The following is a 27311-nucleotide window of genomic DNA, read 5'->3' as shown; positions in this document are numbered from 1 at the left end:
AGAGCTGGGCCCCTAGGACATCTCTGTGGCCTCACAGCATGTTCACTAAACAGCTGATAAGCTCAGGAGAAGGCGCAGGAAAGCTGTCCTTATCTGCTTGTTTGGGTGGTGGCTATTGGCTACTGTGTTGCTGGATCTTTCATTATTATTTTTGGGGGGAGGGGTCATTTGAAATGGCAGATAAGAGGAGCATGCCTCTGGGGATTTGTGATTTAATCATCAAGCGATAACTCCAGGCCCTCCAGGCCCTCCAGGCCCGTCATCCATTCATTCACTTAGCCAACATTTACTGAGCACTGACAGCTTTTACCACACACAAGGCACCCCCGAGGGGGCAGCCAGCCAGAGAGGAGTGAGATGTGAGTCTCTACTCTGCAGAAATGTGTTCTGTGGATTTTCTGTCAGGAGGTGGGCTGGTCTCACCCTGACAAGAGCTTACCACCTACAGATAGGCAAGCCAGAACTCCCTTCAGTGTTTGGGGTTTTTACTTTTTTGTTTGTTTTTCTTTCCCCATAAACATCTGGAGTGTGTGGTGTGGTAAATCTTGGATGTTAAGGCTCAGATAGGGTGCTGGATCTTGCAACAGAGGGAGGCATGGCAGTCTCATTGGTTGCCCTAAGCAGTCCCTCTGCAATCCCCTTGCCATGTTTGCCACCAAAGTTGGTTGTCAAGTCACACATGACTTCAGGAGCCACAGAGGTTCTGATATCTGAGAGCCAGCAGACAGCATACATGGTGCATAGCTCCACAGGCTCCCTGTCCTCAGAGGCCTGAGGTGAACAGAAGCTACCTCTTCCCTGAACAAGGAATCTGGGAGCCTTAGGTGCAAGGGTCCTACATTCATCATAGGAATGAGACAGGAAAGTGGGCCTCTTACCTCAAGTCCTGCTCAAGGGATTCTGTCACTTCCTCCTCCTCCCCTCAGGCTAGAAGCCAACAGTGGAAAGAAGAAACTTTCACCACCCAGCCCACCCTGAGACCAGACAATACATTAGGCCTCATCAAATGGAGCTGAAAAGTGAAATAGTCGAAAATGTCTTAGAGCAACAATTGCTTGGCTGGGGGCTGACTGGCCTTCTGTCTCCTCCATGAGATTGGCCTGCAAGTAAAAGAGCTCATGTTTGGAGTGTCAGATAATCCCTCTAAAGTTGCAGGCAGGTGCCCTGGTGACCGGAAATGAGAGGAACACTTCTGCGCACGTGAGGTGACGTGGTGGGAATCTCCCACATGAGCAACACAGCCTCAGCCCAGCCTGACGCCTGGGAGCTCTGCCTCAGACACCAGCCAGGGACAGGAAGTGTGTCCTTTCTGTCCTGTGGCAGTTACGGTCCCCAGTAATCCTCTCCACTCATCTCACAGGTTCACTCGGATTGGTTGGTTGGTTGGTTGGTTGGTTGGTTCCTACTGTCCCTCCATCTTCAAAACAAGCATCTCTGAAAGACTCACTGGCAAGTTTGCTGGGAACTGCCTCCCCCCAAGCTGGCCTTGAGGCTTTGGGAGCTGTGTGTGGGGAAGGGGGAGGGGAGGTCAGGCCACAGTCTGTAGGCCCCCTCACGCTTCTTAGTGGCTATGGACAAGTGCCCCCCCCAAACTGCCCCCCATTCTTGTATAACCAGCTCATTTTTCAAGGGAGAACTGCAACATGAGAAGACCTCAGGGTTCTTCCCAGCTTTGTGTTGTCCAGATGGAGGTGCTGATGGGCAGCTGCCCCATCACCTCAAGAGGCCACAGGCCTCGGGACGAGGCATCCTTCTGAGCTGACTGTATGCCTGCCTGCTCATAGCCCCTTGTGCAGGGAGGGCTTCTTGAATAAATGCTTGCTCAGTGGCACCCCACAAACCCATTTTTGCAAATGCAGGCAAAGGAGAGGGAGTAGGACTGTTTGCACAGATCAAAGAAGGCAAGGGAGAAGCAGGTCTCTCCTGAGAGATGTGTGTAGGGGGCCCATCCAGTCTGGGAGGGAGTCCCAGAAAGGAGGTCATAAGCAAGTGGGCAACAGGAGTGACACCTGTGAGTGACGTGTCAGGCTGGGTGGAGAGAGCCAAGAAATGGGGTCGGATAAGGATGTATCTGGAAGCCTTGCCGGGTTGGGGGAGCTGAGTGAGGGACAGAGGAGGAGCCCCCCCACAGTGGGGAGGAGGCCCTGGGCAGAGTGGAAACAGTACAGACCCACAGACTGACCTCCTGAACACTAGACCCACACACAGAAGTGGGGGGGGGTCAGTCATGCCAGAGAGATACAGCTCTGACCTTGGGGTCCTGACCAGGAAGAGGGAGAAGGGTGCCCCCCACCCGCCAAGACACAATTCCAGCTTTGTGAGTGGTTTGGAGAAGCTCAGATGAGCGCTTCCATCTCAGGAGGGTAAACAGCCTCTCCTCAGATAAAAGGGGGAGGGGGGCAGCAGCTGTGTGCTGCCAATGTAATCTCGGAGTCACTCAATGGGCTGACAGTAAAGGCAGCTGCAGAAAGAACAAGTCCCAAGTGTGTAACTCCTTGAAGGTTGGAACAGTGAACAAAGGTTTCATGGGACTGGAGACCACCATGATCATGGAGATGCTGGGGGGTGACGCTCTCTGTCACACTGCAAGCCCACCTGCCACTTCTGTGAGTGTGACATAAGCTGGGGCTCCCAGGGGCAGGTAGAGAGCACATCAGGGCATCCCCCCACACACGCACAGCACCACATACACACACACACACAAGGGGTTTTGTACAACAGAAGTTTTTCTGAAAATGATCAGCTGTGAGAGAATTCACAAGGCAGATAGGAATTTACCCTCAACTGACCATGGAGAATGTGCTTTGACCACAATTGGATCAGAGAGCAGGCCTAGGGTCCACCATACCAATTTCAGACAGACAGACAGAGAGAGAGAGAGAGAGCGCTTTCTCACCGGATAAGGCATGCATCTTGCCACACACAAAGTCTGGGTTTGAGCCAGGTACCACATGAGAGGTGCAATGGTATGGGAGGAAGCTCGCTCTCTCTCCCTGTGCCTCCATCTTAATAAAAAAGTTGACCAGTCCAGGAGTGGTAAAATCAAATATGTGGAAGGCTTTGACTTGGGTGGGGGTTGTGGGGGAGGTGGATAGAGGCCAGAAGGTAATGTGAGTAGCTTCAGGGACAAGGCATCGTTTAGCAAATAGCCCTACAATTTTGTGACCAGAACAAGTGTAGGTTAGAATAGGAGAAGAATGTAGGTAGAAAAATAATAGCGGGGCAGGGAGTCAGAAAAAAGAACCAAGATTTTGTGGCTAAGGAAAGTGCTTCTGCTAATTTTTAAAATATTTATTTTAGTGAGATGCAGGTGGGGGATGTGGGTGGGGGAGAGAGTTGAGTCCAGAGTAGTACTCAGCTCTGGCCTATGTTGGTGCTGGGGACTGAACCTGGGACCTCAAGAGTCTTGGGCATGAAAGTCTTTTCCATAACCATTATAGTATCTCTTCAGCCTTGGGGAAAGTACTTCTTTTTATTTTTAAATAAAAAAAATTGATTTGGAGGGGAGGGTTCAGTTCCTGAAACATCATGGTGGGGGGGTTTAGAATATCATGTAGACTCTCTCTTTGGCTGCGGCTTCTTCTGGTCAGAAGCATCTTGGCAGAGGTGCTCCAGGCATCCATCCGCCATGGCTCCTTCTCCTGGGAACTGAACACATGTGACTCTGCTAGCCGAATGGCTTCAGTCTGTCCAGGCCACCATGATCCTGTCCATCATCTTCAGTGTTCTCTCTCTGTTCCTGTTCTTCTGCCAGCTCTTTACCCTCACCATGGGCGGCCGGTTTTACCTCACTGGAGTATTCCAAATCCTTGCTGGTCTGTGTGTGATGAGTGCTGCGTCCATCTACACAGTGAAGCACACAGACTGGCACTTCAACGCTGAGAATTCCTATGGCTACGCCTACATCCTGGCCTGGGTGGCCTTCCCCTTATCCCTTCTCAGCGGGGTTGTCTACGTGATCTTACGGAAGCATGAATGAGGTGCAAGGGCAGTCCATCTGTGGTTATGAGCATACAGGGGAGGGGAAAGGAGGAAGGAAACCAGAAACCCGAAACCAGAGAAATGGAAAGAGAGCTAGCCAACAATCCCAAACTCAAACCAAATCAAACTGAAAGCAGTTGAGGGGGGTGGGAAGGGGCTTAGTTGTTGATTAAAGATGTATATAATATATATGGTTTATAAAACCTATTTATAACACTTTTTACATATATGTACATAGTATTGTTTGCTTTTTATGTTGACCATCAGCCTTGTGTTGAACCTTCAAGAAGTAGCTAAGGGACTTTTTACATCCTAACTGTATAATCAAGTTCAGTATTTTTCTTTGCTTTTCTTTTGGTTTTGTCCAGAGATATAGATAACTCCATCTCACCCCCTTCCCTTTTCTCCAAAAGAAGATACCCCCCTCCTTCTCCACCTCATTTAGAAAAAAAAATGTGGGTAGAAGCTCCGAATGGCCCATTGCCTTTCTGATGCGGGAGACCAGTGAATGGCAGACACAGACAGGCACTGCCCACCCCTGCTTGTAAAGCTTGCTGCAGTCAGCCCCCCACCCCCCGGCCCTCCAACTGGAACCCCTCAGCAAAACATGTTTGTGGCTTTGGAAATACTTGCTCTTGAGGGTGGGTGTGCCCTGGTCCCGTGTCCAGATAAGAAACCTATGAAATGGTGCTATGTATTTACCATTCCTTATGATCACTAACCATCTAAAGTCTCACTGGAAATTCAATTAACAGCTTTAGGACATAAAATAGAATGGAGACCTTCATAATAATGCTGTGTAATATAAAGTTTGTCACTGCTGTTGAACCTAGCTAGGCTGCTGTGATCACAAGGGCCAATAAATAAGAAGATACATAAATAATAAATTGCCATTAACACCCCCACATTTGTTTCATACGGCCAGAGCATCAGGACAAACCTCTAGATCCCCTCAGACTGTGAGTTCCCAGGGTTTGTCTGGGTGTAGACTGTTCTCTGCCTCCAAGAGCTCTCTGGCAGTGACTGGTATTGGCCACCAACTGTAGATGTATATGGTGCCCTCTGATGCTAAGACTCCAGACCTTTTATTATTGTTATTATCATGATTGCTTTGCTTCTTCTGATTTTGTACCAGCTGTGTGGACTAAGATGCATTAAAATAAACATCAGAGTAACTAAAAAAAAAAAAAAGAATATCATGTAGAAAACTGAGAAGAGTTACACACATGCCAACTATGGTATTTTACTGTCGACTATAAATCATTAATCCCTCCAATTAAAAACTTTCTGGATTGTATTTGATTTGATAGGACAGATGGAAGTTGAGAAGAGAAGGGAGACAGGGAGGGAGAGAGAGACCTGCAGCACTGCTTTGTTGTTCACGAAGCCATTGCTCATGGTAACTTGTATCCTCAAGTGGGTGCACCTGGACCCCTGGGAAAAGTATATCTGAGGAGGCTGGAGGGGTAAGGGTAGAAGAGAGCATCACCCGGAGACATCTCAGTGGGGCCAATATTCCCAGATTAAGGTGGAGATGGGGCCCAGAAGGGACCTAGGGGAAGCAGACACAGCGATGAGAGCTGAGGTCCTGACAAGAAAGGATCAGCAGCACAGAGTGCTAAGCCCTGAAGCTGCAGCCTGAGAAGTCCTAGATGCCTTAAGCGGGTCTCCCTCCCCTCACCCTCCCTGCCCACCCCCATCATAGCCTTGTCATTATTTGGCTTAGCTGCTCTAAACACAAATGTGACCTGAAGCTCCAAAGTCCCAGGTTCAATCCCTCACACCACCATAAACCAGGTCTGAGCAGTGCTCGAAGGGAAAAAAATTAACCACAAATGTGACTTTGTTGACCCTCTACTTAAAAGCTTCTGGGTGTAATGCTCCTCATTTCTTCATCTCTGCCAAATTACAACACCTTGAAGAGCCACCTCCTAGCCCTGCCTTGAACACCCTTTGAGTTCACCTCTTGAGAGAGTGGGGGAAGGGGTGAACCAGACACCACCCTTCTTTCTGCTTGGTATCAGCTCACCCTCCTATTCCCCCTCACCTACCCAGCAGCAGAACTTTCCTGGGGCAGAATGGCCCCCAATCACAAGCCTTCCTGCCCCAACTGGGAGTTCTCCCTTGGGGAGCCATTGGAAGAGGGTCCATACCTCCCCCACCAAGAGTCTGTCATCGGGCTCTGCTGGGGGTGAGTGGCAGGGTGAGGCCACATGTATTTAGCTCTTGCAGGAACCACAGCAGGCAGATCAGAAGGTGCAGCGGAGAGAACCAAGGTGGCTAGGTCTGCTGGGTCTGTGTTTCTCTGGGAGTCAGTGGTGAAAGGGGTGGTGGGGTTTGTGTTGGTCAAGATGGCTTCCTGACTTCCATGGTGTCTCCTCACCCACCTGGCCCTTCTCTTTGCTCCAGCTGTTCCTGTACTTCCTGGATGACACTGGGGTGCCAACAGAGCCCCTCGACCCCACAGAGCGTGGGGAACCCCCTGGTGAGTTCCCCCACTGACCCTACAACTTCCTGTATCATTGATAGAGGTTGACTGGTTGCTCTCTGGTTTTCAAAGAAATAAGTATCCCATAAAGAAGGTCAGCTCCATCAGATCAGACCCTCTCCCTTCCTTATTTAGTTTATTGTTTTATTTATTTTTGCCACCAAGGTTTCCACCGAGGGTCAATTCGATTTGATGTCTGCAAGCTCCACTGTTCCCTGAGACCACTTTTTCTTTTCTTTCTCCTTCCTTCCTGCCTTTCTTCCTTCCTTCCTTTCTCTCTCTCTTTCTTTCTTTCTCGCTTTCTTTTTTTGTGATAGAGGGTGAAAGAAAAAGGAAGGGGGGCAGGAGATGGCACACCTGGTTAAGTGCACATATTACCATGCACAAGGAACCACTTTATTTTTTTTGTGACTAATCATGGGTTTACAAGATTGTCATAACCCCCACCAAAGTTCTGGCTACCCACATCCCTCATTGTCTGCTAGGTACATTCCTTTGACTAATATACTATGTGGTCTGAATTTCAGGCTGTTCCATTTGTTTTCACAAGAATTTTGCTCCAAGACAAAGTCTGGATATTTCAGAGATTCTACCCACAGGCAGTAGAGGGGTGTATTGCCACATGCAAAACATTTACAACTCTGATGTCTGGCTGCCGGAGTAAAAGTTTCGAGATTGTGCATTGGAGAACTGGAATAGATTCAGTATCTTATGGCATCAAAAGAGTAACTGTTATAGTGACATTTGGATAATGGAAGTTTTAAGCACCCTTATCCAGATTTTTCTCCCCTTAGAATATATTCTGACCTTTGCCTATGTGATGGATAACCAGCACATTTACTTGTACCTTAATAAAAACTCCTGGAAGCTTGGGGCAGGGGGCACACATCTGGCACTGTCCTGGCTCGAGATACGATGTGTGACTCACCTGACTTCTGTACGGTAATTTCAACTGGATGGGAACTGGCTGTGGCTATACTTTCTACACTCCCAGAGACATCTAATCTCAAGGCCCTAGGAACTAAGGTTCTCTCAATCTGTGCATTCCCCATACTCAGTTATAGAAACTGTTGTTTGCTTCTGTTTTCTCTTTCTCTTTTCTAACTTTTCTTTCTCACTTTATTTTTCTTTTTGGCAAATTCATGTATCAGTTTTCTAGAATCATCATATGAATGAAACTATCCTTCAGCTGTCTTCATCTTTTTACTTATTGCACTAAGAATACCACCTTTAGTTCCATCTATTTTGTCCCCAAAAACACAGTATCATCTTTTTTGATTGTAGAGTAGTATGTAGAACTCCAAGGAGTATATATCCCATAACTTCTTTAGCCAGTGGGCATTTAAACTGCTTCCACTCTATGTTGACTGAATAATACAACTAAGAACAGAGACATGCTGGAGGCTGGGCAGTAGCACAGCAGGTTAAGTGTACCTGGCATGAAGCTCAAGGACTGGTGTAAGGATCTCGGTTCTAGCCCCTGGCTTCTCCTTTCCTGCAGGGGGGGGTCCCTTCTTCTTCTAGCGTTTGCCCTTCTTCCGTAGCCAGTCAACAGTGTCAGGTTGAGCCTGATGTAAAGTTTCGAGACCTCCTTTGAATCTGGAGAGGTGGCAGTCATTGACTATGTGGGTCATAGTCTGTCTGTAGCCACAGGGGCAGTTCGGGTCGTCTCTGGCTCCCCAGCGATGGAACATAGCGGTGCACCAGCCATGGCCTGTTCGATAGCGATTGAGGAGGGCCCAATCATAACGTGCTAGGTCAAAGCCGGGTTGACGCTTGCAGGGGTCTGTGATGAGGTGTTTGTTCTTTACCTCAGCTGACTGCCAACTCTGTTTCCAAGAGTCTGGAACAGAGAAGTTCAGTGTAGGCGTAGGGGACCAGATTGGGTGACGAGACGTCAAGCGTTGGACAGGGTGGGTGAAGATATCCGCGTATATTGGCAGGTCCGGTAGAGCGTGGATGTGGGAAATGAACTTAGATGATGCCGCATCCCGACGAATATCTGGCGGGGCGATGTTGCTAAGAACTGGCAGCCATGGAACCAAGGTGGAACGGATGGTTCCAGAAATTATCCTCATGGAGGAATATAATTTGGAATCGACCAAGTGGACATGGGGGCTACGGAACCATACTGGGGCACAGTATTCTGCAGTGGAATAGCATAATGCCAGAGAGGATGATCGTAGTGTGGAAGCGCTCGCGCCCCATGAGGAGCTGGCCAGTCTTGCAATGATGTTATTCCTCGCGCCCACCTTTGCTGCAGTTTTTATGAGATGTTCGTGAAATGACAAAGTGCGATCGAGAGTAACGCCAAGATAGACTGGCTGGGCTTCATGCCGGATTCTCGTATCACCAAGCTGCACATTAAGCTCACGCGAAGCCGAGGCACGGTGTAGATGGAAAACAGATGATACCGTTTTTGCAGTGCTAGGGATTAGTCGCCATTTTTTACAGTAATCAGATATCAGAGACATGTCTTTCATGAGTGTTTCCTTGAGGATGTCGAACTTTGATGCCTGAGTTGCACAGCAGATGTCATTGGCGTAGATGAACTTCCTTGAAGAAGTTTCTGGGAGGTCATTGATGGGGGGGTCCCTTCACAGGCAGTGAAGCAGATCTGCAGGTGCCTATTTTTCTCTCTACCTCTTTGTCTTCCCCTCCTCTCTTGATTTCTCTCTGTCCTATCCAACAACAACAGCAATAACAAAAATGGCAACAAAATGGGGGAAAAAAAATGTCTGCCAGGAGCAATGCATTCATAGTGCAGGCACCAAGCCCCAGCAATAACAGTGGAGGCAAAAAAAAAAAAGTGCCTATGAACCCTTGAATCAGTGTTTTCATTCCTTAAATGCTACTTTTCAACCTGTTCATGTGACATATCAGACTGTTCTACTGAACATGAAAATCATGCATAGAAAGTGCATCTCTTTTTTTCTCTTCTCTCTTCCTTTCTCTCTCTCTCCCTCTCTCTCTCTTAAATAGAGATGGAAAAGGCAGAAAGGCCAAGAGAGAGTAAAAAGGCCACATCACCAAAACTTCCTTCAATGTAGTAGGGACCAAACTCAAGACTGGGTTGCACATATGACAAAGCAGCACACACTCCAAATGAGTTCTTCCCTGGGTAGCAGAGTATGCCGACGCAGCCTCCCTTCAGAGAGTGGGGCAGTTCTACCATTTTTGTTCCACATTGAGGGCAAGGTTCTGGAGAGGCCAACAAGCGGGTCCACAACGCTGTTCCTGAAGGATATGACCAGTGATGGGAGAGAGGATCTGTTAGAGGTCTAGGCCCATCATATCTATGTGGGAATGCCTGGATTCTCTGACTAAGACCCTGGATGATGGAGTGGCCTGGTAGTCACCAAGAGAGCCATCATTAAAGTATAGACCAGCTACTTTTTTTTTCCTGGCCCATGGTGCAACTGCCTCACTAGAGTCAAGAGAAGAGTCTTATTAAAGCCAGAAAAGAATCCTGAGTTAGTGAATTCAGCAGACATCCCAAGGGGAGGCTCTGACCACTGGCTGGTGATGCACAAGAAACACCTTCTCACTAGAAAAGTTTTCTCTTTGGGGAAATAACATTGAACAAGGGAGGAGACTTGGGGATGGCTTTGTTTCTCAGCTATGTTAGCTAGCAAGGGAAAAGATAACTATAAAATCTCCTGATGAAGTCACAAAATGACTCTGCCTCTAGAAGGAGCTTCATTCCCTTGTAATTTGGTAAGAAATTTAGCCAAATTGGGGGTTTAGTCACCCTACCCACTCAAGGGCAGAATGATAAGGTTTTATCAGACTAATCGTCTCAGCGAACTCGAAAACTATTACCAAGGTCAGAAATCTGCACCTAAAGCCAAAAGATCTTGTGTCTGCTTGTTTTGACTTGTAACTACATATCTGCCTTCTTTAGATGTCCAATCACACTATAAAACCAGGTTCCAACCTCCTCTGAGGAAATTGGAGTCCCAGAGCCATCTCTCTATGAGGGGCTGCTCTGATCTCTCTGTGTCTTTCATTTTCCACAGGACTTAACTTGCTCGCCCTGCACTCGAGGTCTACAAGATGGCTCTGGCGCTATTGGCCTCTGTGCACGATAACATCACTAGCACGGTGCTGGAAGTGGTGCCCACCGCCACCATGCCCATCCTGCTGCTCACCGGCTTCCTCCTCTTGGTCTGGAATTATGAGGAGACGTCCTCAATACCAGGTGAGTGGGTCTCTGCTCCTACATCCAGGGAGAGTGCTCAGGGCAGGTATTTGGTTCAAAGAGTAAAAGCAAGTGCAAAAAAAAAAAGGCACAGAGCAAAGCTGGCTAGGTTGAAGGAAGGCCACAGCCCAGCAAACCAATGAGTATTTGATTTGACCAGAGAGGTGTGTGTGTGGCGGGGGTCCATTGTTGGCATATTTTCAACATAAGGACTTTTAAAAAAATTATTTATTTATTCATGAGAAGGATAGGAGAGAAAGAGCCAGACATCACTCTGGTACATGTGCTGCCAGGGATCAAACTCAGGACCTCATGGTTGAGAATCCAATGCTTTATCCACTGTGCCACCTGCCAGAGCACACAAAAGTACTTTTTAAAGTATCTCTTAGGCTATGCCAAATGTCACTCCTTCCTGTTTATGTTTTGCTTTGAGAAAATATGCCTTAAGTCTTAGTAAGTAGCCTTTAAAGTCAGTATGAGGTGGCACAGAACAAGGTAAAATTTCCAAGTGTCTTTGTGTTTTGTTTGATCGAGGAAACGGTGCTTTACAATACTTGTTGTCACAGGGGGACAGTTTTGCATCTCCCCAAAACAGGTGTGAATATACCTCACAAGCCACTATAAAGTTCATCTCCTTTCACTGTGGCGCACTGGTGTGTGTGTGTGTGTGTGTGTGTGTGTGTGTGTGTGTGTGTGTAATTCAAATTCACTTCACTTTTGTTCTGAAGGTGAGGATGTCTCTGGAAATGTCTTCTGTGCCCATTTCTTTCTTTTTCTTTTTATCCTACTTCTAGAAAGAGAGAGAGAGAGAGAGAGAGAGAGAGTTATTTTTATTTATGAGAGAGAAAAAGATGAGTGAATCAGAGCATCACTGGCACATAGAATGCTGGGGCTCAAACTCAGGACCTCACGCTTGAGGGTCCAACACTGTATGTACTGTGCCACTTCCTGGGCTGTATAGACATTCTTATTTTTCTTTTCATTCTTGGGGGAATAGTGCTGCCACCCTCAGAGTTGTATGAGGCCAGGAAGCGGAAGGAGAACAGGGATCACTACTGGCCCTTGAGAACATCACATCCCAAGAGAAGCTCCAGCACAGCTTGTGGGTTAGTCCAAAGCTGAGTGCAATGCCGTCATCCAGATACTTCCAGTAGAAATTTCCCCAGTCCACCAGATTAACCTACAGTTATCAGAAACACCAGACTGCTGGGGTTTTCAGGCTCCTGTCCCCAGCCTCCTCAGCTAAGGCATTACTCTTAAGATCCAAATCACTGTAGGCTGCAGGTTGCAAGGGTCCTGGTTTAGATTCTTTGGAATGCTTGTCTCTGTTGAATTCAGTGCTGTATTCTAGGTCCCTCTGATGCCCAGTTTAATGGAATGTCTAATGTTGGTTCTCTACTGCTCACCACTGTCCCTTCCTCACTGGGTCCCATAGTGGACTCCCAGGCTGCCTGTTTGAATGCTGGGAGTGAGCTGGGAAGGTTTTTTTTTTTAAAAAAATGTATTATTATTATTATTATCATTATCATCATCATTATTTTAGAGACCAAGATAATTAGGGGTGCTGGAGAGAAAGAGAGGGAGATACCTGCAGCCTGTTTCAATGCCCATGAGGCTTCCCTCTGCAGGTGGGGAGTGGGGGCTCAAACCTGGGTCTTCAAGCATTGTGACTTTATATCCCACCACCCTGCCCAGGGAGGCATTTTTAACAAGGTCTCCAAGACGTGTCAGCTGTTGTTGTTGGTGGTGGAGTTCCCTTGGTACTGGCACAAGGAAGCCTACTGACAGGTGCAAGCATGAGCCTGGGCATCCCAAAGGTCTAGACCTGAGGCCTGGGCTCGCTCCGCCATCCCCTTCTGGGCTGGGACACCACACTTCCACTTGGATGTTAGATCATGCTGCACAGGGCTTCTCTACCCCACACTGATAACAGGTCAATCTCCCTTGTGGTTTTTGCATGGTAGCCAAGTTTGAGAGCCCCAGATTAGACAGAAGCCCAACTGTTTCACAGGGCAGAAAGGGAAACAAGGTCCCAGGAAAACTGTTATGAAACGCCATGGAGTCCAAGCTTTTCATTGAGTTGAAACAGGGTGAAAGCCCAGGGAAGGGAAGTGACTGGTCCTCGCCGCAGCTGGAAGGGAAGCAGAGGTGCCTGTGTGTTGGGAATGGGTGGGGAAGAGAACTTCTGCAACCCTGGGCCCTGGTTAGGGCAAGAATGTGAGGAAATTGGCTTCCTTCTGGTGGCTCTTAGTGGTCAGAAATAATTTTTTAAAAATATTTTATTTCTTTATTGGTTAGAGACTGAGAGAAATCAAAAGGTATGGGGGAAGATAAGAAGGTAGAGGGGCAGAGAGAGACACCTGCAACACTGGTTGACTGCTTGTGAAGCTTCCCTCCTGCAGGTGTGGACCAGGGCCTTGAGCCTTGTAATGATGGATATGCTCAGGTGGGTGCACCACCACCTGGCTCCCTGGCCAGTACTCTTATTAAACTTTGCTAGTTCCCTTCTCTGCTTCCTTATGTTCTCCTCTAGTTTGTTATTTGTCACTTAGGGCCAACCTTTAGACAGAGAGAGAGACAGACAGAGACAGAGATGGAGAGGGAGGCAGACCAGTATTGACACCACTGCAGCAAAGTGGTCCTCTAGTGCTACAGTCCCTCCAGGTGTTGAGTCAGGGGTTCAAACTGGGTCGCTTGCACACAATGACAAAGCAAATGTTCTCTCAGGTGAGCTATCCCATTCTTCTTCTTCTAGCGTTTGCCCTTCTTCCGTATCCCATGCCTGGTTTCCGTAGTTCTGCAGGTTTGGGGGAGCGCAGAGCCAGTGAAAATGGCAGTGGGTGAAGAAGGGGTAAGGATGAAAAGCCTCTAAGTAATTCCTAACAGACAAGGCTGTTTCACATCTGCCTTCCCTATGAATCTCACAGCCCCCTGGGGAGGATGGCCTGTTTATGCCCATTTTGCAGATGAGAAAACTGAGGCTTTAAGGGGAGAGGGTTGATGCTATGCAGCTAGTTAGTGAGGCAGTTGGACTCAAATCTTAAGTGTCTACAGTGCCTGGGGCTGGTGTTGTATGAGTGAATGTGTCCACACTCTGGCAGGTGGCTTAGAGTCAGGGAGGGCTGTGGGAGTCTGAGGGAGGAGCCAGTACTGCCTACCCAGGGCTTTTCAGTCTGCAGCTCTGGGAAACGCCCTGAGTACACTGACCTCTGCCCAGGCCTCCCAGCTACCTGGCACCTGGCAGCTCCCCCTTACCCAAGGATGCATGGTCCTTCCCAGCTGGGCTTGTGGCTGGTCTCTCCCAGAGTTCTCTACCCTGGTCCCACACCCCAGAGGTCACTGGGAAAGGCTGTGGCAACACATCCCCCCCTCACCCCAACAGGAAAAATACTGCACAGAAAAGCAGACAAAAAGAGAGGGCCTCCCAGACCAGGATGAGAACCAGGCTGTTAAGCAGCCTCTTAGAATTCCAGTCTGGTCCTCCTTTTTGTCCCCAGAAGCAAGCATTCTTTGGATTCTGTCACTATCACTGCCCTAACAGCCACATAGTTACATTTCCCCAAGTAAAACTTTTTTTTTTTTTTTCAGTTGGGGGTCTAATCTGAAATGTTGGGAGAAATCAGATCCTACCTTCTCCATTCCTCTAGTTAGCTACTTTTGCTCACGGCTGTGTTTGGATGACTCCTCCAGAGTGTGGCTTACAGCAGGAACCCACGTGATGTTTAGAGCTACCAGCCAGACACTGGGAGGGTGTCTAGCCGGGGCTGTGCCCCCTCTGCTGCTACGAACACCCGAGTGCAGGGCTTCCAAGGGTGGGTGCCTGGAGTGGAATGCAGCAGCTTATCGATTAGGGAAGCAGGTGAGGGGTGACAGCTGTTGGCTTTACAGAGGCTGTCTTGGCACAAAAATGTAGAGAAGTATTTACGACTCCTGCAATCACCCTGTGCTTGCAGGGTGGATAAGCATCCTTGGAGCTCAGTGTGCCTGCCCTCAGAATATTTCCTGGATGTTCTACCAAAGCTCCTCCCCACCTAAAGCATTCATCTCCCCAGCCAGAGAAATAGGGCATATATGGAACAAGAGGGTCCTATTGTGTTGTCACTATTCAGTGTCAGCTTTCCCCAGTGTTCTCTCTTCTGACGTCCATGGTTTTAACTGTACTGTATCCAGTTCTAACATAAAGCTTGTGCCTAGACCTAGGAGTAGGGTCTCTGCTTGGTGAATTAAACTGACATCCTGACTACTAGGACCTCAAGCTCTAATTCCCTTCTGGTCAGTACACCCAGGTCCTCTTCATAAGTAATCAGAGTTCACTGCTTTCTCTCTTTTTCAATGAATGTATCTCTCTCCTATCCATTCCGCATATTTCAAAGGGTCAGTGGTCAGATATATGAGAATTTTTAAAGGAAATATTCAATCAAATCTGCTTATTGAAGAACTTAAAACTTGCTTTTTTTAAAAAAAGAGAACTTCATGGGGGAGTCGGGCGGTAGCAGGTTAAGAGCACATGGTGCGAAGCACAAGAACTGGCGTAAGGATCCCAGTTCGAGCCCCCAACTCCCCACCTGCAGGGGAGTCATTTCACAGGCAGTGAAGCAGGCCTGCAGGTGTCTATTTTTCCCTCCCCCTCTCTGTCTTCCCCTCCTCTCTCCATTTCTCTCTGTCCTATCCAACAACAACAACATCAATAACAACAACAATAAAAAAACAAGGGCAACAAAAAGGAAAATAAATAAATATAAAAATTCTAATAAAGAGAACTTCATGAAGTTATTTTAATATAAACTCCTCTACTTATAGTATTATTAGAGCACTCATGAGCATAAGAACCAATCGACAATGTATTGTTTCTATAGACGTAGCTAGAGACCTTCTCTTTATTTCCTTTTCCTTTTTCTTCTTTTTTCCTGCCAAGTTACAGAGTCCATGTGTATTTGAAGGACATGTGCCAGTAGCACACTTTGAACACCAATCTCTAACAACCGATCATTTACACAGGCATTCTCAACACTAATTTGCAACATCACAACAAATATCTTTCTCCCCAGGATACTTTTTAAAATACTTGTATTAGCAATGTATTTTTTCCATTTTTATTTGTGATTAAGAGTGGGTTACAAGCTTGTAAGACTACAGGGTATAACTCCACATCATACTCACCAGAGTTCTGTGTCTCCTCTACCCTCCCAAAGATAACCACCATGGTTCTCACAAAGTCTTAAAAACAGTTTGTTTGCTTCTGGGTTTTTTTTTTCTTCTTCACAAATTCATGGGCTCCCTAGATTCCACATGAGTGAAAGCATCTGGTAGTTCTCTTTATTTTTTTTCTACTTATTTTCCTAAGCATAATCACCTCCAATTCCACCCATTTTGCTCCAAAGGATATAATATCACCTTTTTTTGAGCATAGTAGTATTCTATGGGGTTTATATCCCATAACTTCTTTATCTAATACCTTTTCATTAAATAAAAAAGAAAAGCTGATAGTTTGTCATTAACTCAGGCGTTACATAATTGGGGACTAAATCAGACTTACCAAATTTGAGACTAAGCATTCCACTGAGAGGATCTGAATCAAAACTTAGATCATCCAAGGTTATTAAATAACTCTAGAACACAAAGTGAGAGGACCGTGCGTGTTTGGACTTCCTAATTATCTCATAGATGGAGTGAAGTTATGAATGCTTAGAAAAGCTCTATCCTCACAGTACATATTAATACTGATGGTTTACATTACAAATCCCTTCTTAATTTTATTTTGCCTTCTGAGATTTAAGATTATTTTTGTAAGTGAATTCCTTTCTTTCTTTTTTAATTTTATGTGTTATATAGAGACAGCCAGATATCAAGAGGGGGGAGTGTGAAATAGAGAGGAAGAAGGACAAAGAGACACCTGCAGGCAGACCTGCTTCACTACTCATGAAGCTTTCCCCCTGCAGGTGGGGACTAAGGGCTTGAACCTGGGTCCTTGTGCATTAAAACTTTGTGCTCTTACCACCTGGCCCCATGCGAACACCTTCCTTCAAAAGAAAAAAAAAAAAGAAATAGGTGTGTTTGGTTTGGACATTATCATACAGGTCTCAAGCTTTTATTAAAATGATGATACCAAAGCTCCAACCTACTTCTAGCCCACCCATTCACTCATATGGGACATCCAAACCCAGTCTTCAGGTAAAAGCTAGGTAGCCTAACAGACATTTACCAGCTTGTCACTTGTTCTGGTTTCCATGCTTATTACTAGACTAGATGGACTGGAAAACTTCTGATATGGATACCATTTAACAAAGCAACAGGGGGTCGGATGGTGGCACAGTGGGTTGAGTGCACTTGGCGCAGAGAGCAGGGACCAGCATAAGGATCCTCGTTCAAGCCCCCAGCTCCCCACCTGCGAGTGGGATGTGTGTGTATGTGTGTGTGTGTGGTCATTTCACAGGCGGTGAAGCGGGTCTGCAGGTGTCTATCTTTCTCTCCCCTTCTCTGTCTCCCCTCCTCTCTCTATTTCTCTCTGTCCTATCCAATAACGACATCAACAACAATAATAATGGACATAACAAGGCTAAAACGGCAGGGGCAACAAAAGGGGAAAAGGTGGCCTCCAGGAACAGTGGATTCATGGTGCAGGCATTGAGCCCTAGCAATAACCCTGGAGGCAAAAAAAAAAAGGCAACAAAATGATACTCTGGTTCATTCAGTGACTCTAGTGTGGGGTAGACACTGAATGGGTGTTCTATTTATGGAAAGGCCAATAGCCTCACACTGAGCAATTATTGTAAAAAATTAAAAGTACTAACATCTTTAAGCAATTCGGTATACGCTGGAAAGTATAAAAGAAGATGGGAGTGGGGGTAGATAGCATAATGGTTATGCAGAGACTCTCATGCCTGAGGCTCCAATGTCCCAGATGCAATGCCCATCCCCCACCCTGCACCACCATAAACCAGAGCTGAGCAGTACACAAGTGGAAAACAGATGTATATATATATATATATATGAAGTTGTAAGTCTCAAAAGTACATCAGTGACTTAACACTCGCTTTTTTTTGGGGGGGGGGGTTGGTTGTGAAGGCAGTTAGAAGCACTCATGGAGAATTGCTCCCTTCCCCAGGTCCTGGCTACTGTATGGGAATCGGGCCCCTCATCTCCCACATCCGGTTCTTGTGGATGGGCATCGGCAGCGCCTGTAACTACTACAACCGGATGTACGGCGAGTTCATGCGCGTCTGGATATTTGGAGAGGAGACACTTATCATCAGCAAGTGAGTCTGCCCCTCACAGACCAAGCCCTGGGGGCTTTTCTTAGTACAACCAAACTTATCTTGCTACGTCAATGTCTGCTGCTAGGGGCTTATAATTTTACTACAGAGATAAAGATACGAGTGATTCCCAGATAAAGATTTACAAGTCAGGCTCAGGCAGTGGTGCATCAGGTTAAGCGCAGTTAGTACTAAGCCCAAGGACCCTCACAAGGATCCTAGTTTGAGCCCGTGGCTCTCCACTTGCAGGGGGGTCACTTCACAAGTGGTGAGATAGGTCTGCAGGTGTCTTTTTCTTTCCCTATCATCCTCTCCCCTCTCAATTTCTCTCTGTCCTATGCAAAAACAAAAACAAACAAACAAAAACCCGAAAAAGTGGCCACAGGAGCAGTAGATTCAAAGTGCAGGCAATGAATGCCAATGAATGATAAACCTGGAGGCAAAATAAATAAATAAATAACCTACAAATCAGAGATATTCTGGAAGGTCAGGACATTCTTCAAAATCTCTTTGACCAGTCAGTATGGAGAGTTGTTTGTATTGTTATCCTTGGGGCTTTGCTACTCTAGCAAGAGACCATGAACTGAGGTTTCTTCTAATGCCATAGATACCCAATTCAAAGCTGGGTCACTCCCCCCCCCAGCAGGCGCACTACCTAGGTGAGCAATCTTGCCAGCCCCAACAAGCAAACTAAAAAAATCCAGATAATTTTTGTTAGCAGAGGATTCACCTTAGGTTCGTGCAGCCAGTTGTACTAAGCTGAGGTCAAACAGAATTTGGACACACACACACACACAGAGAGAGAGAAAGTTTTATCTGGAATTGACCCAAAGGGGAGCAGAAAAGCAAAATTTCTCAACAAGACTCCGGTAGAACAAAAGGCAGGTGTTTGGATAGAGCTGGGAAGACAGTGTGTGGGGTGTGTGTGTGGGGGGTGTGTGTGTGTGGGGTGTGTGTGTGTGTGTGTGTGTGTGTGTGCGTGCGTGTTGGGGGTGGTGGAAGCAGAGGGTGTTATACAACCAGACTCAACACATCATCACAGCTGGACTGGGTTATCTGGTTGTTGAAATCCCTGTGAAGAGTAAACTCACAGATTTCCTGCAATTTAACCAGGAAAGTTAGGCATTATCCAACTGTGGGAATAGGGTACTGCGAGCAAGAGACCCAAGACCTTTATTTATTTTTTTTCTAGTTATGAAACTGTATGTGCAGGGGATTGGGTGGGGTGCGGGGTTGGGGGGATGGAGTGAGCTGAGGCAGAGTTCAGATTGGACACAGTGCACTTCAGGGAAAGGCATTACTGTGTCTCCTTTTCTCAGACTTTGGTCTCCTTTCTACAAGTAAGGAGCTAACTGTGCCTTTTGCTGCTAATGTACTTTTTGTTGTTGTTACTTGTTTTGGTTTTGGATAAAGAGAAATTGAGAGGGAAGGGGGAGATAGGGAGAAATAAAGTGAGCAAAGAGAGACAGCTGAAGCACTGCTTCACTACTCGTGACACTTTTCCTCTTCAGGACCAGGGGTAGGTCAGGACCAGGGGCTTAAACTCAGGCCCCTGCCCATGGTAACATGTGTGCTCTACCAGACATACCATCACCCAGCCCCTTGCTACTGGGGCTTCTAATGATGGGCTACTGAACACCCCTACAGACAGCAGAAGCAGCACTTTCATTTGCCATGACCCTATATGTGACTGTGTGCCAGTTAAATAAGATTTGTCAAGGAGGTGACTTAGCAGGTAGAGCACAGGACTTGCATGCATGAAGCCCCAGGTTTGATTCCTGCCACCACATATGGTCAGAGTAAAGCAGCGCCCTGGTCCCAATCGTTTCTTCTCTCTGTTTGTCATAAAATAAAACAAGTCTTTAAAACACATAAATGCTCCAAGATAAAGCAGGAATCTGATGCTTAACTACACACACCTGCATTGTTATATTTTCTGGAGAAACTTTAACACACCAAATTCCTTCAGGACTGAAAGAACTAGCATTGTCAAATACTAGCTTCCTTATTTATACATCAAAGAAAATGGAGAACTCCAGAGAGTGATTTTCACTAGGTTGTTCAGCTATCTTGATGAGATTTCTTAGAAGAGTCATCTGCCAATACTACCTCATTAATGAGCTTTTATAATAATAATCACAGGGCTTTGCCCAAAAACTAAGACCCAGCAGGGTACTGTCCTGATTCAGCAGAGTTCTTTGTTCAAGCACACAGGCTAGTACCCAGAGGTTAGTGAAGCATTTCCGGAAAGTGCATCAATATTTTCTTAGGCCAAGAATTTACATATATCATATCATAAAATACCATGGTATCCTCAAATACCTGAAAGTGGGTAGAAAAAAAAAGTGTCCTCCTTCCAAATGTTTCAGATGATCCTGTAATGCTATTTTGAACCAATCTAACATCTTGATTTTGCCTGGATTTTTTTCTTTTTCTTTTTTTAATTAATTAGTTAATTTTTTTATTTATTTAAAAAAGGAGACATTAACAAAATCATAGGATAGGAGAGGTACAACTCCACTCAATTCCCACCACCAGATCTCCATATCCCATCCCCTCCCCTGATAGCTTTACTATTCTTTATTCCTCTGGGAGTATGGACCCAAGGTGGAAGGTAGAAGGTCTGGCTTCTGTAATTGCTTCCCCGCTGAACATGGGTGCTGACAGGTCGATCCATACTCCCAGCCTGTCTCTTTCCCTAATAGGTTGGGGCTCTGGGGAAGCGGAGCTCCAGGACATATTGGTGGGGTCATCTGTCTAGGGAATTCTGGTCGGCATCATGTTAGCATCTGGAACCTGGTGGCAGATCCATCAGATTCAAGGTTAAAAGCTGCTGCCTCTTGGAGCTTAAGGCAGCTTTGGCTCCAAAGTCGCCATCTTGCATAAAATCGCCTGGATTTTTTTCTATCTTGTTGAAGCTAATGTTGTAGTGCTTTTCAAGGAGATCAGGCAGATCACATGCATACAACTAAGTGTCAATACTTCCTTATGGAAATGTCATTTCATAGGGTTCACTATGAGTCCACTCTGATGCCACACTTCTCAAAGTATGACTCCAGGACCCACAGCATCAACATTTCCTGGAACCTATTAGAAACGCACATTCTGGGGCATGACCTGCCCTACTAAACGTGAAAGTCAGGGAGGTAGGTAAGGCCCTCAAGATCTGTCTTACAAGGTGATTCTGAGACATGATCTTAGAGAACCACTGCTCAGGTGGCCAGAGCATAATCATCCTCTGGTTTTACTTCTGGTCTACTAAATGCTCACTGGCCAGAGCTGGGATGTTCTTACTTTTGCCATGAGCTGTAGTCTCCAAAATGCCCTGAAACAAGTCACATCGGGGTTTGAGATACTAGTCCCTGCTCTTCCAGGCCCAGCCCCAACACAGAATGATCCTCTCCAGCCCTCTAACACACATCTATTCCTGTTACCCACCTCTTTCTTTCTCTTGGTGGGCAGGTGGAGTAATTGGCAAGATAATTATGCAGGAGAAGGCCAGACTGCAGCTCAGACTGGAAAGCAGTGGTTCTTTCCCAAGATGCAGAGCAAAGGCTCACCCTGACTTTTAGAATCTTTAGGGGTGGATCCAGGGGAGTCAGTATTGTTCAGAACTGCTGATTCTTGTGACATAGCTAGAGCTAGAGAGAGGTGAGAAGCTGCCCTGACCCCAGGACCTCTTTCTGGCCCGAGGGGAGATGGCTGATTATGGAATGGTCCTGCTGGATTGCTGCATGCTTTAGCCAAGGTGAGGGGATAGGGGTAGTGTAAGACTAGTTCTGGCTAGTCTTGGAAAGACTAAGGGTCACACCAGAACTGGCCCTGAGATACTAGATACTTCAGGTCATTAAACACATTCTCTGGAAGTCTATAGCCAGGTGCTGGAACAGAAGCCCTACTACAGAGCAGGGTGGCTTCTGGGCACAATGTGCAGTTAGGACAGAGCTGCAAGCCCCCGTGATCAAGTCATGCTGGGGATGCGGGCACAGACCATGCATCCCCACCCCCACTTCCCACCCCCCAGTTGTTGTCTTGTCCTCCCAGGCTTTTCACTGGGCTGAGTCTCTGTGTTCTCTTTAATTGCCTCCTGGCGTTCAGTCCTGTTGTTAAGGGCTGAGCTTCTCCTCAGGAAGAGGACATGTTTGTCCCCATCTCCTTCCCGTGCCTGCTCTTCAGGTCCTTCCAGAACTCCCAGTACCTCTTGAAAAGACCCTGTTGGACCTCAAAAAGCTTTTTCTTTTTACTTAAATTATTTGCCAGATTTTTTTTTTTTCTTCTCTTTGAAATTTTGAGATCTGTGGTCATTCTAATTGTAGAGATTACAGCCAAACTTTCCCTTCCTCTTTTTGTTTGTAATTTTGAAGTTAGTGATTCTGCATGGCTTATCAAAATCACAGGATTTTAGGGGTATGGTTTCACACCTGTGTGTGTGGCACCACCCCCAAAGTCCTTTGTCCCACTTGCCCCCATAACAACCATAGTTCTTAGAAAGTCTAGGAGACAGTTTGGTTACTTTACCCCCCCCCCCCCAAAGATCATTTGCTTTAGTTTTGTAGATTGCACATGAGTGAAACTGCCTGGTAGCTGTCTTTCTTTCTCCTCTTATTTCAGCTCACATAAGCAACTCCAGTGCCATCCATTCTAACCCAAACAACACAATGTCATCTTTTTAAATTGCAGAGCAGTGAGTGTTCCATTGAATCCATAACTTCTTTCTCCAGTTACCTGTCAGTGGGTATATTTTGGCTCCAGTGAATAAGGGAACTTGGGGTTGCATATGTCCCTGCAAATTAGTGTCGACATGTCCTTTGGATTAAAAAAAAAAGTACTTCCATTTTTATTTTTAAAAAGCTCTACACTATCTTCCATAGAGAGGTGAGCAGGGCACCAACTTACAGCCCCACCAAGAGTGTATCAGGACCTTTTATCTTCATCATAGTATAGGTCATGGGGTCCAGGTGACAGTCCTATTGGTCCCTCTTCAGAGCTCCCATGGCAGACATGCTAAACTAATGATGGTTTATGGATGGGTGAGTGATACAGAAAGTCGTGTGTATGTATTAGCTTTTGTCACAAATACAGGACACAATGTGGGTAGCATCTAAATGGGGATTAACAGGCTAGTGAGCATCAGATTTGTACATTTGTTTAACTCATGTGCGAGTCTATAAGAGATTCACTCATGTATTCTTTCTACCTACTATTACTGTCAATTTACTGATACTGAGCACTGGAGGACTCCAACTTATCACAATTACTGCTCTCTAGTCATTCATTCATGAGATATTTATTGAAGTGATGGGGTGGGGAGGGGGCTGGGGAAACAGCGTAATGGTTATGCTAAATGACTTTCATGCCTATGGCACCAAAGGTCCCAAGTTCAATCCTTAGCACCATCATAAGCCGGAATTGAGCAGTGCTCTGGTAGAAAAGAAAATAATAATAATTTTCTTTCATGAAGTGTTTGGGGAGGTGCATAGTGACAGAGCACAGGACTTGCATATACATGTGGTTCCAGATTTGATCCCCAACATTACATATACCAAAGTAACCCTCTGCTCTTTCTCTTCCTCCTTTTTTCATTAATATTTAAAATGCAACAAGAGAAATATAAATAAAATACACATTTTAAAGGGAGAGACAGAGAGTCAGAAGTAGAGAGTGAAAGAGATTAGAGTGCCAAAACTTCCTTCAATGTGGTAGGGGCTGGGCTTCAACCTGGGTCACGTCCATGGCAAAGCAGATACCAACTGCTCCATCAACTGTCCAACTATGTGTCTGTTACTCAACTGTCCATCCATGTGTCTATTACTCATCAACCCAAGCTCGTCATATATGTATGAGCCCTTTAAGACCAGACTGAAAGGATGGCGGGGGGCGGGGTCAAGGGATGACCCTGTATACAACTAACTGGGTTCAAGTCCCCAGTTCCCACCTCCAGAGGGGAAGCTTCATAAATGATGAAGCAGTGCTATAGGTAGGCCTCTCTCTCCCTCTCTATCTCCCCTTTCCATCTAAGTTTCTTTCTGTCTCTAGCCGATAAATAAGTAAATAAAATATTTAAAAATTAAAAAAAAATAGCAAATGCCTGGCTCCTCCACTTAAGCACTTAGTTCTGGTGGTTTCCCTCTCTCTTTCTCTCTCTCTCTCTCTCTCTCTCTCTTTTTCACTTTCTTTGATAGGACCATGGGAAATTGAGAGGGGAGAGAGAAATAGAACGGGATCAAAAAGGAAGACACCTGCAGTGCTGGTCCTTGAGTATAATAATGTGTGCTCTCTACCAGGTGCCCATCCCCAGTTCCTGGGGACTGAATTTTGAACTAGACAGGAAGTTTGCCACCTCTGGTAATATGTTTCAGGCTTTAGAAAGAATATTTCCTTTTGAAAGAGTATGTTCCCAGTGCCCAGGCCCCTTCTCATCCTGGGCTCTTTTCTGAGCCAAGGGGCTCACTTGGTCTTTGCCCAGTGGGGAGGTCAGAGCTCCAGTGAAGGCCAGAACATCTGCGCCGGTGTCCTGGATCATCACCAACTTTCTCTTCTTCATTCACCCCCTTGACTCTTCAAAGTCAGTCTCTGGGAGTCGGGCAGTAGTGCAATGGGTTAAGCGCAAGGACTGGCATGAAGATCCCGCTTTGAGCCTCTGGCTCCCCACCTGCAGGGGGGTTGCTTCACAAGCAGTGAAGCAAGTCTGCAGGTGTCTATCTTTCTCTCCCCGTCTTCCCTCTCTCTCTCCATTTCTCTCTGTCCTATCCAACAACATCGTTAATAATAACTACAACAACAATAAAAACAACAAGGGCAACAAAAAGGCAATAAATATTTTAAAAATCTTTTAAATAAGTCAATCTCCTTTTGATAAATTACCTCATTGTATGTATTGATTAAGTTGCATGAGGGCTACACTGCTCCCACTTTTTTTCAGATAAAAAGAAAAAAGACAGGGAGGGGGTAGATAGCATAATGGTTATGCAAAGAGACTTTTGTGCCTGAGTTTTAATCCCCTGCACCACCATGAGCCAGAGCTGAGCAGTGCTCTGGTGTTTCTCTCTGTGCCTTTCTCTCTTTGTATCTCTCTCAAAATAAAATAAATAAAATACTTAATAAAGAAAGAAAGAGAAAAAGAAAAAGACAAGAGACAGAGGGAGGGAGGGAGGGAGGGAGGGAGGGAAGGAGAAAGAGAGACCACAGCATGGAGCTTCCCCCAGTACAGTGGGGGTCAGACTCAAACCTGAGTCATGCACATGACAAAGCAGGCAGGCTCCTTCCCAGGGGACCCATCTCACTGGCCCCAATTACCTTTAAGTAGTTCCTCTATAGCCAACTACCTTCTTTCCTTCCTTTCTCCCTTCCTCCCTTCCTCCCTTCCTCCTTTCTTCCCTCAGTTTGCAGACAGCCTCTTTGCTCATTCAGTCACTCACCACATTTTTATTTAGCATTTGTGAATTGTTCAGAGGGCAAAAGGACTACACCAGCGAAGCTATCAGACTTGACTTGCACAATTGTGTATTCATCCATCCCAAGCACTGAGTGCTGGGGAGGAAACAAAAAAATGCCTTCCCAGAGCATATAACAGAGGGAACCTGTCTCACCCAGGGCAGGTGTGGGGTCGTTTCTGGAAAGTGATTTTCAGCTTTATGACAAAGTGGCCTGTGCAGTGGACAATGGAGAATGTGTAAGAGTTAACAAGGTAAAAAGAAGGAAAGATACTTTCGCTGGGAGTTGAATCCTGGAAGCAGATCTTGAGCAGCAGAGAAGGAGCAGGAAAGGGAGTAGACAGTGTGTGTTGGGGGGGGGGGGGAGGAGGAGAGTCAGACCTCCCCTAGGGGCCTACAGAGCCACTGCTTGAGGCTTCATCTCTAGATCAGCGGATACCAATAATGTAGGAGAGGTAGTAGCAACTTTTCATTCTTAAAGAGAAAATACTTCACACTTCTTGCCCTTAGCATTTCTGCCTTGAAGATTTGGGGGCTTTGTCTTTCGTGGTTTGAGCCACTGACTAAATAATGTTGATGAGGCATGGACGCCCCCTACAGGACATATTGAGTTTTACACTGAAACTGTTTTTAAATTGGAGGTTTCTTTTTTCATTTTGTTTTTAAGTTTGAGGTTTCTTTTTTTCTTTTCTTTCTTTCTTCCTTTTTATTGATTAGTTATTTCTCAAAAGAAATGGGCAGGCTTATGTGGATAAGTGCTGCATACAAAAGCTCTTGATGGGTCAGGCGGTAGCGCAACGGGTTAAGTGCACATGGCACAAAGTACAAGGACCAGAGGAAGGATCCCGGTTGGAGCCCCCGACTCTCCACCTGCAGGGGAGTCCCTTCACAGGCGGTGAAGCAGGTCTGTAGGTGTCTGTCTATCTCTCCCCCTCTGTCTTCCCCTCCTCTCTCCATTTCTCTCTGTCCTATCCAACAACGAATAACATCAACAACAATAACCACAACAAGGGCAACAAAAGGGGGAAAAATGGCCTCCAGGAGCAGTGGATTCATGGTGCAGGCACTGAGCCCCAGCAATAACCCTGGAGGCAAAAAAAAAAAAAGAAGAAGAAGAAGAAACAAAAGCTCTAGATGTCAGGATAAAAACAGAGCTTTCTGTACATTGAAACTTGTACATACCTATTTGTGGGGGGGAAGCATGCAAAGTATTTACTTTGTTCTTTGCTTATATAATGACACAGGAGAAAGTAGAATTAGACTTCTCAAATGCATTAGTAAAAAAAAATGTCAGCTCTTTCCGTAGCATGACTTTTTCTATTAGCTTTATATTTTAGCTTTTTGCCAGTTAAATTATTTGGAATATAGTAGAAGCATATGGAATGCTTCTTTTTGTTGCTAGGAAGAGGAAAACTTGTCCAAAATTTGGGAATATTTGATGAATATTATTTGAGATCAAGTTAAGAAACTGACTTAGTAGTGTTTTGAAAATAGGAATTTTTTTTTCTTACAATGCCTAGTCAATGATTCATTCATGTGACACATCTATGTTCATTTCTTGGCACTGCTGCTACTCAAAGGGTCTTGCTTAGAATAGACTAAGTGACAGTCTGGCTAATATGTAGCCACAGCCCAGTCTGTTCAGCCAGAAGGGAACTTTTTGGGGCCATAAAGAATGTTTCCAGATTGAAATAATCAAGTCTTCCTTTTAAGAGCCAAGTGCCAGCTTTGGGGCGGGGGATGGCTTAGCTGGTAGAGCACAGGACTTGTGTGCCTGGATAGAAACAAGAGACATGGAAACACTGCACTTCCTGCATATTCTCCTCAGTGCTCTGAGAGACACCCATCACCCTCTTAGTGTCCTGCCATCGTCCCCTCAGGCAGAAGATAAGCTCTGTGCATTGACTCCCAAGCCCTGCTCTGCCCTCCTGGCCTGCTTTCCTCAGGCCTCCACC

At 46.0% G+C, this 27311-nt stretch overlaps 2 protein-coding genes across 2 annotated transcripts in view; both read left to right on the top strand.

The window, feature by feature from the left end:
* Window positions 1–3653: 3653 nt before the first annotated feature.
* On the top strand, window positions 3654–4493 carry LOC107522979 (peripheral myelin protein 22-like). Its single transcript, XM_060174662.1, has one exon. It carries the CDS (start codon window positions 3701–3703, stop codon window positions 3977–3979), a length of 279 nt encoding a protein of 92 aa, XP_060030645.1. The 5' UTR covers window positions 3654–3700; the 3' UTR covers window positions 3980–4493.
* An 11-nt stretch (window positions 4494–4504) lies between these two features.
* The window catches only part of LOC103121348 (aromatase), a 38494-nt gene continuing 15687 nt past the window's right edge, over window positions 4505–27311 (top strand). Inside the window, exons 1-3 of the mRNA XM_007531878.2 lie at window positions 4505–6466; window positions 10489–10670; window positions 17776–17926. Coding sequence (XP_007531940.1) covers window positions 10526–10670; window positions 17776–17926 — 296 coding nt within the window. The 5' untranslated portion in view covers window positions 4505–6466; window positions 10489–10525. The remainder of the gene's footprint in view (window positions 6467–10488; window positions 10671–17775; window positions 17927–27311) is intronic.

This window comes from Erinaceus europaeus, chromosome 16, assembly GCF_950295315.1.
Source record: "Erinaceus europaeus chromosome 16, mEriEur2.1, whole genome shotgun sequence".
NCBI lineage: Eukaryota > Metazoa > Chordata > Mammalia > Eulipotyphla > Erinaceidae > Erinaceus > Erinaceus europaeus.
Note: the sequence above shows the minus strand (reverse complement) of the source record. Positions and strands in the feature narration are given on the sequence as shown.